A 12,801-nucleotide genomic window follows, 5' to 3' on the forward strand; every position below is an offset into this window, starting at 1 on the left:
AGTATCTTTTTTGTTGTTGTTCGATATAAAGAGTAAATAAAATCACAGTAGCTCTACTTGCCATGATGTCAAACTTCAGTTCTGATCCAGTTCACAAAATCAGTCTGAATGATTTGTTCCTGAGTGGAACTGGTCCAGTTTTCTCACACACACAAGTTAACATCGCACAGGAGGGAAAGATGACCAGTCGACCAGGACTTACATTTAAGGTGATTGTGGGATACAGAGCATCACATGACCTCAGAAGCCATGCAATATAGTTGGACGGATGACTTTAATGATAGATTAGGTTAGTTGGGTTTGATCAAAAACACTGCATCGTGATTTAACTTTGCTGTTGTCATGACGACCTGTATGCATCTTGATTTCTGTTTATGAGAATCAATAAGCAGCAGACACAGAGAGATAAATAGTCTCCCCATGGTTGTGATTTGTGTGTGAATATATACGCTCTAAAAAATGGTGAGTTGTTTAAACCCAATTTTGGGTCAAAAATGGAAAAAAACAAAATGTAATTTAAAAACCTAAACCAATGGCTGGGATTGTCCATATTTGACCCAAAGTTGGGTTGAAACAACCCAGCATATATAAAAGAGTGTAATGTTTCAATGCACCTTGTTATGTTGAATGGTGGCCTGTGCTTTGTGTGTGTGTGTGCGTGTGTGCGTGTGTGTGTGTGTGTGTGAAGCACACACAGAGGAAGCCTGCAGTGTGTGTGTGTGTGTGTGTGTGTGTGTGTGTGTGTGTGAAGCACACACAGAGGAAGCCTGCAGTAGTGAAGCACACCTGTAGATGGCGCTGTGCTCCTGAACGTACGAGGCCCGGAGCAGCAGACGCTGAACGCTGTGGAGGACGGTGTGGAAGTCTCTCTTGCTGACGGCCAGTCCTGAGGCGTGATGCTGAAAGCTCTTCGGCAGGAGCTCTATCCTGCGCTCGGCTGAGGAGAACCGAGACCCCGCCGGCCTGTCCGTCAGTCTCAGCCCACCGCCCTGAAGAGAGAGAACACGTCAAGCGCTCCTCCTGTCCGTCAGCACATGCAAAATAGCTGCCGTTTGTCAATGATAAACGCACAAAAGAACATTTATAGGTTTACTTGGCTTTAATTTGTCCCCATTATTCGTTAATAGTTAATAACAAATCTCCTTTTCAAGACATGCAGTCTATAATAATTATAATCAGCTTTATATACAAACAACAGACGTTTTTGGTATGTTCTCAAACCAAGTAAATGTGTGTGTGTGTGTGTGTGTGTGTGTGTGTGTGTGTGGATTTACCTGTCAAATTTGACCCCACAAGGAAGCTAATATGAGAAAACCTCCAATTTAGGAACATCTTCATTTGGAAAAAAACAATTGGAATAAATAAATTGTATAAATTTAGTTTTTTAAATTCTAAAAATGTTTTTTTTTTGTTGCTATTAGGTTAGTCAGTATAAATATCTTTAAATAAAACTAGTAGAAGTGGTATGTCTTCATGTGTGTGTGTGTGCGTATGTGTGCATATGTGAATGCGTGGAGAATAGGGTGATTAATGAAGAGGCATGCAATGTACATAAAAAAATGAGAGATTGTTTTGATGGAAGGAGGAATATTTTCAGGAAATTATGTTTAATAAATTGTGAAAAATTGTGTGCGTGCATGTGTGTGTGTGTGTGTGTCTGTGTGTGTGTGCATGTACATTGATGCAATAACAGGTAATCCATATATCTCAGCTCTGGACTCATCCTAGAGCATTATGGGATGCGATTCATTCAGCTCGTTTATTTACCACCCCACCACACTGACTGCTGGGAAAATCAGGCTTTATTGACATGCACATGCACAAACACACACACACACTGCTAGAAGATTGAGGATTTATGGGAGCTGGACTCTCTATTTGCACAGAGTTAATGAGGTATGCACATGCAAAACAGGGCTTAACGAACAATAATTACCTGTCATACACACATGAGCATGGCAGCGCCACACACACACACACACAGACACACACATGCAACCTCGCATCACACTAACATTTCCTTCAAATCTACAAAGGACAGAAGATTAACATAATGTCAGCAACTGAACACACAAGCACACACACACATGCTGGGTTTTCATGTTTCATGAGGACTTTCCATAAACATAATTATATATATGGAGGAAAATTGGTCCGTCTTTCAGATCTTAGTAAACCTAATGGAGTTTTTTAGATGTTTTTCCTAAAATTCCATAAGAGAATTAAAAATAGACACATTGCAGTAAGTTAAAGTTAATTGGAGTACGTTTTCGTTTTACAAGAAAATACTATTTAAATCTTTCTATTTCAAAATTTCACATTTGATTCAATGCTTTACTTGCAGTTTATTTATAATGATTTGTGAAATTTACTTACAATATTTGAGTTAAAATGGTTTCCAAGTAAATTCTACACAATTTTTTTTCAGTGTGTACAATATACAGCTATACAAAAAATAATTTTTTTGTCTTTTTGGCTACTTTTCACCATATGATCCCACTAAAAATTGTATAGTTATATAAAAAAAGATATCTCATATTTGTAATAATATATCACGAGGCAGGTGTGTTTGAGAGTCACGCTGATTTGCATATAGTTGAGACTAAGAAAAAATAAAAATCTTTAACACGGCATGAATAAACCAAATATTATGAGAGTGCTTTTCAGTGGAGACTAAATAAAGAAGAATACGACTCGCTTCGTCTGAGCTGAGCCGACACAAATTAAACAAATTCTTGCTTGCATGCAAACAAGTGTGTGAACGCATACTCAAGCACACATTTACACACACGCAGACGTAACTCGTGAAAGGGTTCGCACAAACATAAACACAGCTGGGTGCGACACCAGCACACACTAATGCACGTATACAAACACACTCGCAGACATAAACAGCTTCAGTCCGGCTACACATCTACACTATAATTCTGACCAATTGTAGACAAAACAAAGACGACCAGGCTGTGCTCTGGACGCCCACATGACTCGCCAGATCAGCCGAAGTGTTGGTGAATGGCATGATTGTTGGGCCGAGCTCAGGTAATGGGATCTCTGTGTAAAACTGAGGTCATTTAGCCTCTAAAGCCCTATTCGCACTGGATTAGCATTATCTGGGGACCTCGTGTGATTTAGAAATGACCCCCCACATCTGAATTGCACGGGTTAAGCGAAGCCTATGATTTTACTTGAATTACTGACTTATCTCCCGGATATGATGTCAATAGGCTATTGCTTGGAAATGTCTTGTTATACACTACTGTTCAAAAGTTTTAGATCAGTAAGATTTTTAATGTTTTCAAAAGAAGTCTCTTCTGCTCACCAAGGCTGCATTTATTTGATAAAAAAAACAATAAAAATAAATAAATAAAAAACAGTATTATTGTGAAATATTATGACAATTTAAAATGTTCTATTTTAATATATTTTAAACTGTAATTTATTCAAAGCTGAATTTTCAGCATCATTACTCCAGTCTTCAGTGTCACATGATCCTTCAGAAATCACTCTAATATGATGTTTTGATGATCAAGAAACATTCATTATTATTATCAGTGATGAAAACAGTTCATATTTGTGTGGAAACTGTGATACATTGAATTTTTCAAGATTCTTTGATGAATAGAAAGTTCAAAAGATCAGCATTTATTTGAAATAGAATATTTTCTAACATTATAAATGTCTTTACTGTAACTTTCGATCAGTTTAACTCATCCTTGATGAATAAAAGTATTGATTTATTTTATTTATTTCCCCCAAAAATACAATTAAAAATCTTTCTGACCCCAAACTTTTGAAGGGTCGTGTTTAAAGTTACAAAAGCTTTAGATTTCAGATAAATGCTGTTCTTTTGAACTTTCTATTCATCATAGCATCATGAAATAATAATGTACACAACTGTTTTCCTTGAGCATCAGATCATCATATTAGAATGATTTCTGAAGGATCATGTGACACTGAAGACTGGAGTAATGATGCTGAAAATTCAGCTTTGATCACAGGAATAAATTACACTTTACTGTATATTCACATAGAAAACAGCTGATTTTAATTGGAATAATATTTCACAATTTGACTGTTTTTGTTTGTATTTTTAATCAAATAAATGCAGCCTTGGTGAGCAGAAGAGACTTCTTTTAAAAACATTAAAAATCTTACTGACCCCAAACTTTTGACCGGTAGTGTATATCTGTGTGATATATCATAAACAGAAGAATGTTCCTCACCGCATGATCATCCATCTCCATCTAATCATTCTTTCTGTTTTTGCTCTTCTGATGGTTTTCAGCTTTCTCTTTCTGCAAACTGTATAGTTGTACAGTGTATAGCGATATGACTCCATTCTTTGCGAAAGATGGATAAAAAAGCGCATTGGAAACAAAAACCTTGAAAAAATTATAAACGACCCCGCCAAATCACAGAGATGCCGATTCGCACGATTAAATATTGTAATGCCTTCTTTTATGTTAGAACATATTATTGACAAAAATACATTAATTTGATATGCTGTTGGCATATAACAATGTACCGATTCTAGGGGTGTAACGATACCCTCATGTCACGATTCAATACACATCACAAAACTGAACTCACTATATGATATTATTGTGATACTTCAAGACATTTGATAAAAAGTTGACAAAAAATCTACTGTTGATTTAAATGCTAAATTACATTGTGTGTGTAAATGAACAGGCTTGGACTTGGTGCTGAAACCCAAAGCACAGGACAATAGAGACACCAGAATAACAATATTCATGATTCTGAAGATGAAAATACTGAAATATTTTAGATGAATATGCTTGATCTCTGTCACTGACTAGATATATGTAAAATAATGCAGGCCACTTGGCATTATCAGGACCCACAAATATCCCCCCATTGCTGTATTATACAGTATATACAAAATGATAGTAGTTTAATATATAGAAAAACTAAAACTCTCTGTAAACCCCTCTCAAGGGAACTCGCGCTGCGTCGAGATGGCGCTGTGTGAACGCTCTGCGTGATTGCGTCGTGAAATCAGTCCAATGGCATATAGGCGGGTGACGTGGTGGCAGGAAGCTAAAGCGCACCCAGAAGCTAATCATCAGCAAGCGCTCTGTGTGAAAGTTGTTGTTTGCTTACAGTGCTTTGTGTCTTCGCTTAAAGCCAGCCATGACAGAACATGACATTTTGCATGTGACCTTGAGAAACTGTAACCCCAGGATTGCTAGCATACTGACTGTGTAGAGCTCCTGTGTTGAACTTGTTTGCAGCGCGAGGACGCGCTTTCTGGGGTGTGACGTCACATTCATGTCTTGCTCTGTTCTGTTTAGTTTCATTATCTTGTTCTGTTTGTTTTCTAGTTTTTTCATTCGCTACAAGCTCACACGTGACAGTTACAGCACAAGGCCTGAACGTTTATGCAAACAGCATACGCACGTTTTGTTTTACAGTTATTTAAAATATTTTCTAACAAAAAAGTTACTTTTAAAATGTAGCTGTAACCTGGCCAAGCGGCCGCAGGTATCTGGAAACTTAAGCTTAATCCAAGGAATAAAAGGACAGCCGAACTTTTGAACTAATTTTACAATTCTGTGCTACAAATTTTACACAGACCTTCAGGACAGGCAAAATCAGGGCACATCACGTCTCTGTCATGTTTCCTGTTGTCATGTGATTCCCTGTTATAGTCATGTGATCCTGCCATGTGTTCCCTTGTCTTATGTGTCATGTTGTCATTGTTTCATTGTGCACAGGTGTCCCTTGTCTTGTCATTAGTCCATGTATATTTAAGGCCTAATGTTTGCCATGTGTCTTTGTCAAGTATTGTTTCTCTGTACAACTGTTGGTAAGCGTCAAGTCCATGTTTTTGTTTTTGTGCCACGCCTTTGTCTTATGTTTGATCTTGTTTTTTCAGTAATAATAAACTGCACTTGGGTTCTACAACTTGCCTTCAGTGGACATACGTTACAGAACATCTTTTACTTTTTTATTTTATTTTTTTACAGTCAAATTTGTTAGCATGTAACCATTTAGATTAAAAATCTTTTCATGAACTTCTGACCAAAATTTGAGCTAAAGAGGAGGCCAAGTGAACGTTGTCAGGCAAGTTTTCAATGAAATAGTTGGAGGGAAACATTCTGTTTGGTTTTGAGGCCTAAAGGGAAAGTCTGCCTGCGTATTTCACTATGAATCACAACCGCGGAGAGTTTAAAGAAACCATTTATTTCACTTGATCCTATCAAATCCAGTGTGAATGCGTTTGCGATTGGACATACGCACCTCTATGATGACATCAGGAGCGCTGATGATGTGAACCGCGTCGTCTTGGCTCTCTGTGTCCTGAGAGACCGTATACACCAGCATGCCTCCATACGCCAAGAGCTGCGGACGCAAACACACACAAGCCGGAGCAAGGGTCAGCAAACGTGTGTTTTCAAGAAAAGGTTGAAAACAAGTTCAAGACGCAGTGATTATTGATGAAGCCACACACACACACACACACTCCCCTCGCTGAACAAAGCAGAGCGCATTCTCCTGGTCTTTGGCTGTTATTGGGTAACGTTACACTGCAGGGCAAATCAGCGCAGTTAAATCAGTCCAGCACACTGAGGGATGAGCTGAAGCTTCACTGGGGAGAACAACACTTCTCCATGTGTTTTTGCATCCAATCCTGGCTTTTTATTCACACACACGCGCCCCCACACACACATACATCCTCCTACATGCTCCTACACTTCAACGGAAACTAAATCTCCTCAGATTCGGCTGGGTTTCCAGCGGTGCCCTGCGAGTGGAGGTCAGAGCTCCTCTCTCCAACACCCCAGACTCATACGGCATTCACATCGAATGCACCTCAAAGCAAACATCAAAACGTCTTGCTTGTTCCTCTTTTATATGTTCTGACTGCTCATGTCTAAAGGAACGAGGGGAGACGTTTGTCTCCAGACCAACACATGAAAAAAACATTGATTTTTCAACACTGCGGCTGTCCGGCCAGATAGAAGTGACATTCGGGCAAATTGCCCAAGAAATGCCATATTTCATTCCAAAATCAATAGGAACAATAATAAATTATGATATTTTTGCTTACACAAAATGAAGCCTATTTAAGGACCATTAAGATGTTTCAGTATCTTGGCATTATTTTCATGGCAGTTAATCTATTTCCCCCCAAATTCTCATTGCCGTAATGCAAGTAAATACACGTATATTTTACATTAAAAAAATCTTACCTAAATCTAAAGTGCCATCTGAAATTTTCTTCTAGAATGATCATTTTTATCAAGCTCGTATATTTAAGTTCAATAATTTCACTTAAATGGCAATGCAAATGATCTATTAATTGTCATTTAAGTGAAATTACTGAACTTATATCGATAAGTAAAATAATATAATCGATAAATATACAAGCTTTATAAAAATGATCATTCTAGAAGAAAATTTCAGATGGCACTTAGAGGCTTTTGCATCTGAACTCTTCATATATATATATATTATATCATATTATATATAATTATGTTTCCTGTTATGAGTCGGCCTCTTGTGACATCATGGCTACCTCTTCAGCTTTTTCAATCACTTCATTCTGAGCAGCAAAAATGAATAATGCTCGGGTCAACAGAGTCATTAGTTTAGTAAGCTGAGGTCACTTAAAAACACATGAGTATTAATTCACATAAATGCAGTTATTTAATAGGAATGTAATAATAGCTTCCTCTTGCCATTAAGTAGTCTAGTAAAGTTGTTGCATTGGCAAAAAGTACACTGGTAGTCTATTGGTGCTATACTACATGCTATTCAGAGGTACTTCAAAGAACACCATGCTAGTAATAAGCTACATTGTAAAAAACAAGGTACTGCCATCGTACCAGATCCAAAAAACACTGGCACTTCTTTATTGTTAGTCTGAGTTCTTTTAGTACACTGAAAAAAAAAATCAAAACCCAAAAGCTACGACTGAGCACGAATGCAGACGTAGACTCAATGGGAAAAATGAAAAGAGAGTGAGAGTGGAAATCAGAGCATCACCCCCGGCACATCTTTCAGGAAATGAGAAACAGGCCATCAGTCCGGCACCTTAAAACTAAAGACAAGCGACTCTAGAGCATTCTGCCCTCCGACCTCTGCTGTGACCCCTCTCTCTCCATGAAATCAACCCTCGCTTCGCCCTGCTAACCCCTGCGTCTCAGCCCGTTTATTTTAATGTCCAGCAGAATGAGCCTCATATGGATCAGAGCCCACCTACTGAGACACAAACAAGCACAGCTCCACAAACTGAGTCTGGTTTGTTTGTGTTGTCCTTGTGACATCTAGTTCAAAAGGCAACACACATCTGGAGAGCGCTGAGAGTGCAGGAAAAAAGAGCCAGCACATAAACACACACACACACACACACACACACACACACACAAACACACAAACACAAACACACAGAGAGTAACTAATACCATGTGTGAACGCCAATGACCAGTAAAACTGTAGCAAATATGTTGAGACTACAGACAGACGGAGAGTCTCAAGAAGAAGCAGAACACCAGAGAAGATTTGTAACATGTTTGTGTCTGTGATTGTAGTGATGGCGTTGTGTTCACACGGCTGTTCCACTTCTAGAGCTGCTGTTGTCAATCTGATGCCATACTCGATCAGAGCAAATGTTCACAATATCACACAACCTGTTTTTGAAATTGTTTCCACATAATAAAAATACTAACAGAATGTTGCTATGCAACAAAAAATAATGTTCAGCTATGGAAGCTGTGAAGCTTATATACCGTACTATATCTTTCCTGTAGCTCAAACAGTAGAGCGTTGGCGCTTACAATGCCAAGGTCATGGGTTCAATTCCCAGGGACAGCAAAAATTGATAAGAATGTAAATATGTACCTTGAAATACAATGTAAGTCGCTTTGAATAAAAGCGTCTGCCAAATGCATAAATGTAAATGTACTGTATAAAGCAAATCTCAACTGCTTGGTTATTAATATTCACAAAATGCACAGCTCTATATATAAGTGTGTCCAACTTTATCTGCATACATACAGATCACTCATGTGAAATCTCAACTGATGGATTGTTTATATTATTGCAAAATGTAAACTGTATTATCACTGTATATGTCATTGAGGTATATGAATTATCAGATTATAAATAATAAAGATATGAATATATGTTGGTAACACTTTACAATAAGGTTCATTAGTTAACATTAATGTATTAACTAACATGAACTAACCATGAGAAATACATTTATTACTGTATTTATTAATCTTTGTTAACGTTAGTTAATAAAAACACAGCTGTTCATTGTTTGTTCATGTTAGTTCACAGTGCATTAACTAATGTTAACAAGATTTTAAAAAAGTATTAGTAAATGTTGAAATTAACATTAACAAAGATTAATAAATGCTGTATTAGTGCAGTTCATTATTAGTTCATGTTAACTAATGTAGATAACTAATGTTAACTAATGAACCTTACTGTAAAGTGTTACCTATATTATAAACATTAACATCAACAACAGTTCCAGTCCTCAGATTTGATTTGTCAAGCATTGGTCCAAGAGCGCTGGCGTTATGAACGAGTCACTAAATCACTCGTTCAAATGTTTTGTTTCGTTTCAGGACAGAAAAAGATGACTGTCTTTATGAACGAGTCATTTGAATTATTCATTAAAAACTGGATTATAAAACAGCTTTTGAGTGTTGTGTTGGATCTGCTGTGTCTCTGTTTGGTGGAGCAAAAAAGGCAAAGTAACTGGCAATTTTGCCACTAAAATGCAAGTTATTCAATATTAACTTATTGAACCGTTGTTTAACAGGAATATCACACTCACAATCTGGTCTGAATGTCAGCATTGATTACCTTTATACAACAGTTAGTTCTGGTTCTTGAATCTGATTGGCTGAGAGCCTTTCCCGCCATGAACAACTGCATGATCAGTCTGGGACCAGAACCTTTTATAGGTTCTATAAAGTACCTTTCCAGGCCGTGCCAAGATATTAAAACTTACATAACAGACTCTTTGTGTGATCTCATTTAATTGCAAAATAGCTTTTGAGGTGTTTACATGTGTAATTTTCTGAAACCACACCAAAAAATCTGATTTTAAGGAATATTATATCTAAAAAATATCAAAATATCAAAACTGAAAGTTACAGCAAAGTTTGAGCTAACAATACGCATAAATTAATGTCCAAGAAAATAATGTGGTTTTTTTTCTTCACAATTGCACATAATCTCCATCGCTCCATGTGAAATACCAATCTATGTGTGAAATTCGTGAGCGAACGCTGTAAAGACCCACAATTTCCAGGTAATGTGCACTTCCTCCACAGCAATTTAAACTCTCACCGGAAAGACGTCTGAAACTCTCTGTAGAGGTAAGAATGAGCTGGTCTCTAATTTAACATTATCTTACCAAAAGAAAGCTGTTGCCATAGAGATAAACTGTATTACCAGACTCCTTGTCAAATATGAAGTTACTCTATGTAAAGAGCGAATTCATATGGATCCAGCATTAAAGACAATATAACTTCACATAACCACTAAAATGTCAACAAATGTGTCTTGTGTGTGTAAGTGTGACGTGAATGTCAATCTAAATCTACTCTGACAGTCCTTTTAAGGAAAGCATTAAATGGTCCAGTGTCAAGCAAATAATGTCTGACTCAAAAGCCATAAAGACTAAAGTGATCAGTCTTATAAAAGTGTCTGCATTTCTGCAAATATAACAGTGGATCTCATGAAGAAGTGTCTGGGTCATATTACACCACAAAAGCAAAGGGAAAAATAAGAAGATATATATTTTGCATAAAGTCCATTTTTTAGGACGATTATGTGTTGTTGTTTTTTTTACTTTTTCTTTATAGTAATGTGAATTTGGTGGACAATGAATTAAAGAAAATAATCTTAATGATCCTAAAAATACACATTGGGAGAATTATTATTGTTTTCTGGGTGAAATATGACCAGTGCATGATAGTCAAGGTGTCAAGAGATTCATCCAGAAACTTTTTTTTAACACATGTAACTGACTCTAAGTGCATCAGTGACGCACAACCTGATGAATCCTTCATTTAAAACTTTAAAAGTCAATTAAATGTACAGACTAATATATCTGGATATGAAAAGCCTTTTAGATGAATGCTGACAGTGGCTTTAAAGTCAGACTAATGGCATCATTAGCAGTGGAGAGAGTTCAGAGGTCAAAGAACATCCGCAGTTTAACAGCTTCCCACATCACACATCTAAATATTCAGGAAAATCATATGCATATTCATCTTGTTCACTGTCTTGTCAAGTCCTCAAGTGTGTGTGTGTGTGTGTGTGTGTTATCTGTTTGGGTTCGTTCATGGATCTTCTAATGCTCAATCATGACTGATCAGTCAGCAGTGAGTTACATGTGAGGGAAAGAGCATATGAATTGGTGTTGACCCTGTTACAGTGCTATCCTAATGTATATTCTAAGTCTTTCCTAGTCTTTATTCCCCCCCAAAAAATTCCTTCCATAAAATGCATGTTGCAGTATGATTGAGGATTAGATAATTGCTTGAGGTGCGTCTTCAGCTCTTAAAGGTCTCAGCACATCCATCTGCGCATGTTTACACAGGAACAAACACTAAAACACTTTCAGTTTAAACAGCCCCTTATTCACATCACAGCACCAGTTGAAGTTTCCCAAAGATTAATCAGATTTTAGTTTCAATTTTGGCTTCCAGTGGCTGTTAAAACACTGTTATAAAATGATTATTGTGCCACATTACGTTCCTTTCATTTAAAGCAGTGCGCTTTAGCTGAAGCCCAAATTTAAAGGTTCAGTTTGTCGTTTCTGCGACACTTGTGACATTAGCAGAATTACAGAAATACATCTCATATTTTGCAAATGTCCCTCTTGCGCATCAAGCCTCCCTCAACTCAAACATCACAATCACAATCACAGCTCTTACGGGTGTTTGTGAAGGAATGTGTCAATGGGTAAAATTAGGCAACTTTCAATAAAAGCTCCAGCATATTAGGAACACTTTTAGCTGTGTTGCTATGTGTCATGAGTAAGAGATTAGTAGACTAATAACACTCTGGGCCCTATTTTAACGATCTGAAACGCAAGAATCAAACGCGTAACGCAAGTAACTTTGTGGGCGGGTCTCGGGCGCTGTTGCTATTATACCGGCGGGATAAATGACTCTTGCGCCCGACGCAAATCTAAAATGTGTTGGTCTGAAGTAGCTTCATTATTCATAGGTGTGGTTTGGGCGTAACGTGAAATAAACCAATCAGAGCGTCATCTCACATTCCCTTTAAGAGCAGGCGCGCTTGTTCCATGGCGGATTGCTATTATAACGGCGTATTTGCCAGACGCACGCCAGGAGCGGTTCACAGCCGAGGAGACCGACGTTCTCGTCAGGGCCGTAAAACACAGAGAAGTGACATTGGGGATGGAGAAACACACCCAGATTAGCTTCGGTTAAACAGGCGTATAATAATTTGGGTAAATGTGTAAGCTAGATTTATGCCTATTTTTTCACATCTTCATGGACACAACAATGATTTCCCTCGTGTGGTAATATTTTTCCTTGTAATAATGTATGGTTTTCTAAAAATGATAACTGCTGTGTCTTTGTGTAGAGTAGAGAAGCAAAGTGTATGTGCGTTGTGCACACGCTACATTGATTATGGCCAAGCATGCGCCCTTAAAATAGCCTCTGAATAACATGCGCAACTGACTTTAGACTCGGTTTTTCCTGGTCTGTGGAATTGTTTTCTGGAACTGCAAAACAGCACCAGGGAACATTTGCGCCGGAACACGCCTCCTCTTTT

General features: G+C 37.6%; 1 protein-coding gene across 1 annotated transcript in view; it reads right to left on the reverse strand.

The window, feature by feature from the left end:
* The window catches only part of lama2 (laminin, alpha 2), a 208,220-nt gene that overhangs the window by 114,755 nt on the left and 80,664 nt on the right, over positions 1 to 12,801 (reverse strand). The window contains exons 13-14 of the mRNA XM_084091619.1: positions 6,265 to 6,366; positions 787 to 989 (exon numbers count right to left, since the gene is read on the reverse strand). Coding sequence (XP_083947745.1) covers positions 787 to 989; positions 6,265 to 6,366 — 305 coding nt within the window. The remainder of the gene's footprint in view (positions 1 to 786; positions 990 to 6,264; positions 6,367 to 12,801) is intronic.

This window comes from Abramis brama (assembly GCF_963993115.1).
Source record: "Abramis brama genome assembly, chromosome: 18".
Classification (NCBI taxonomy): Eukaryota; Metazoa; Chordata; class Actinopteri; order Cypriniformes; family Leuciscidae; genus Abramis; species Abramis brama.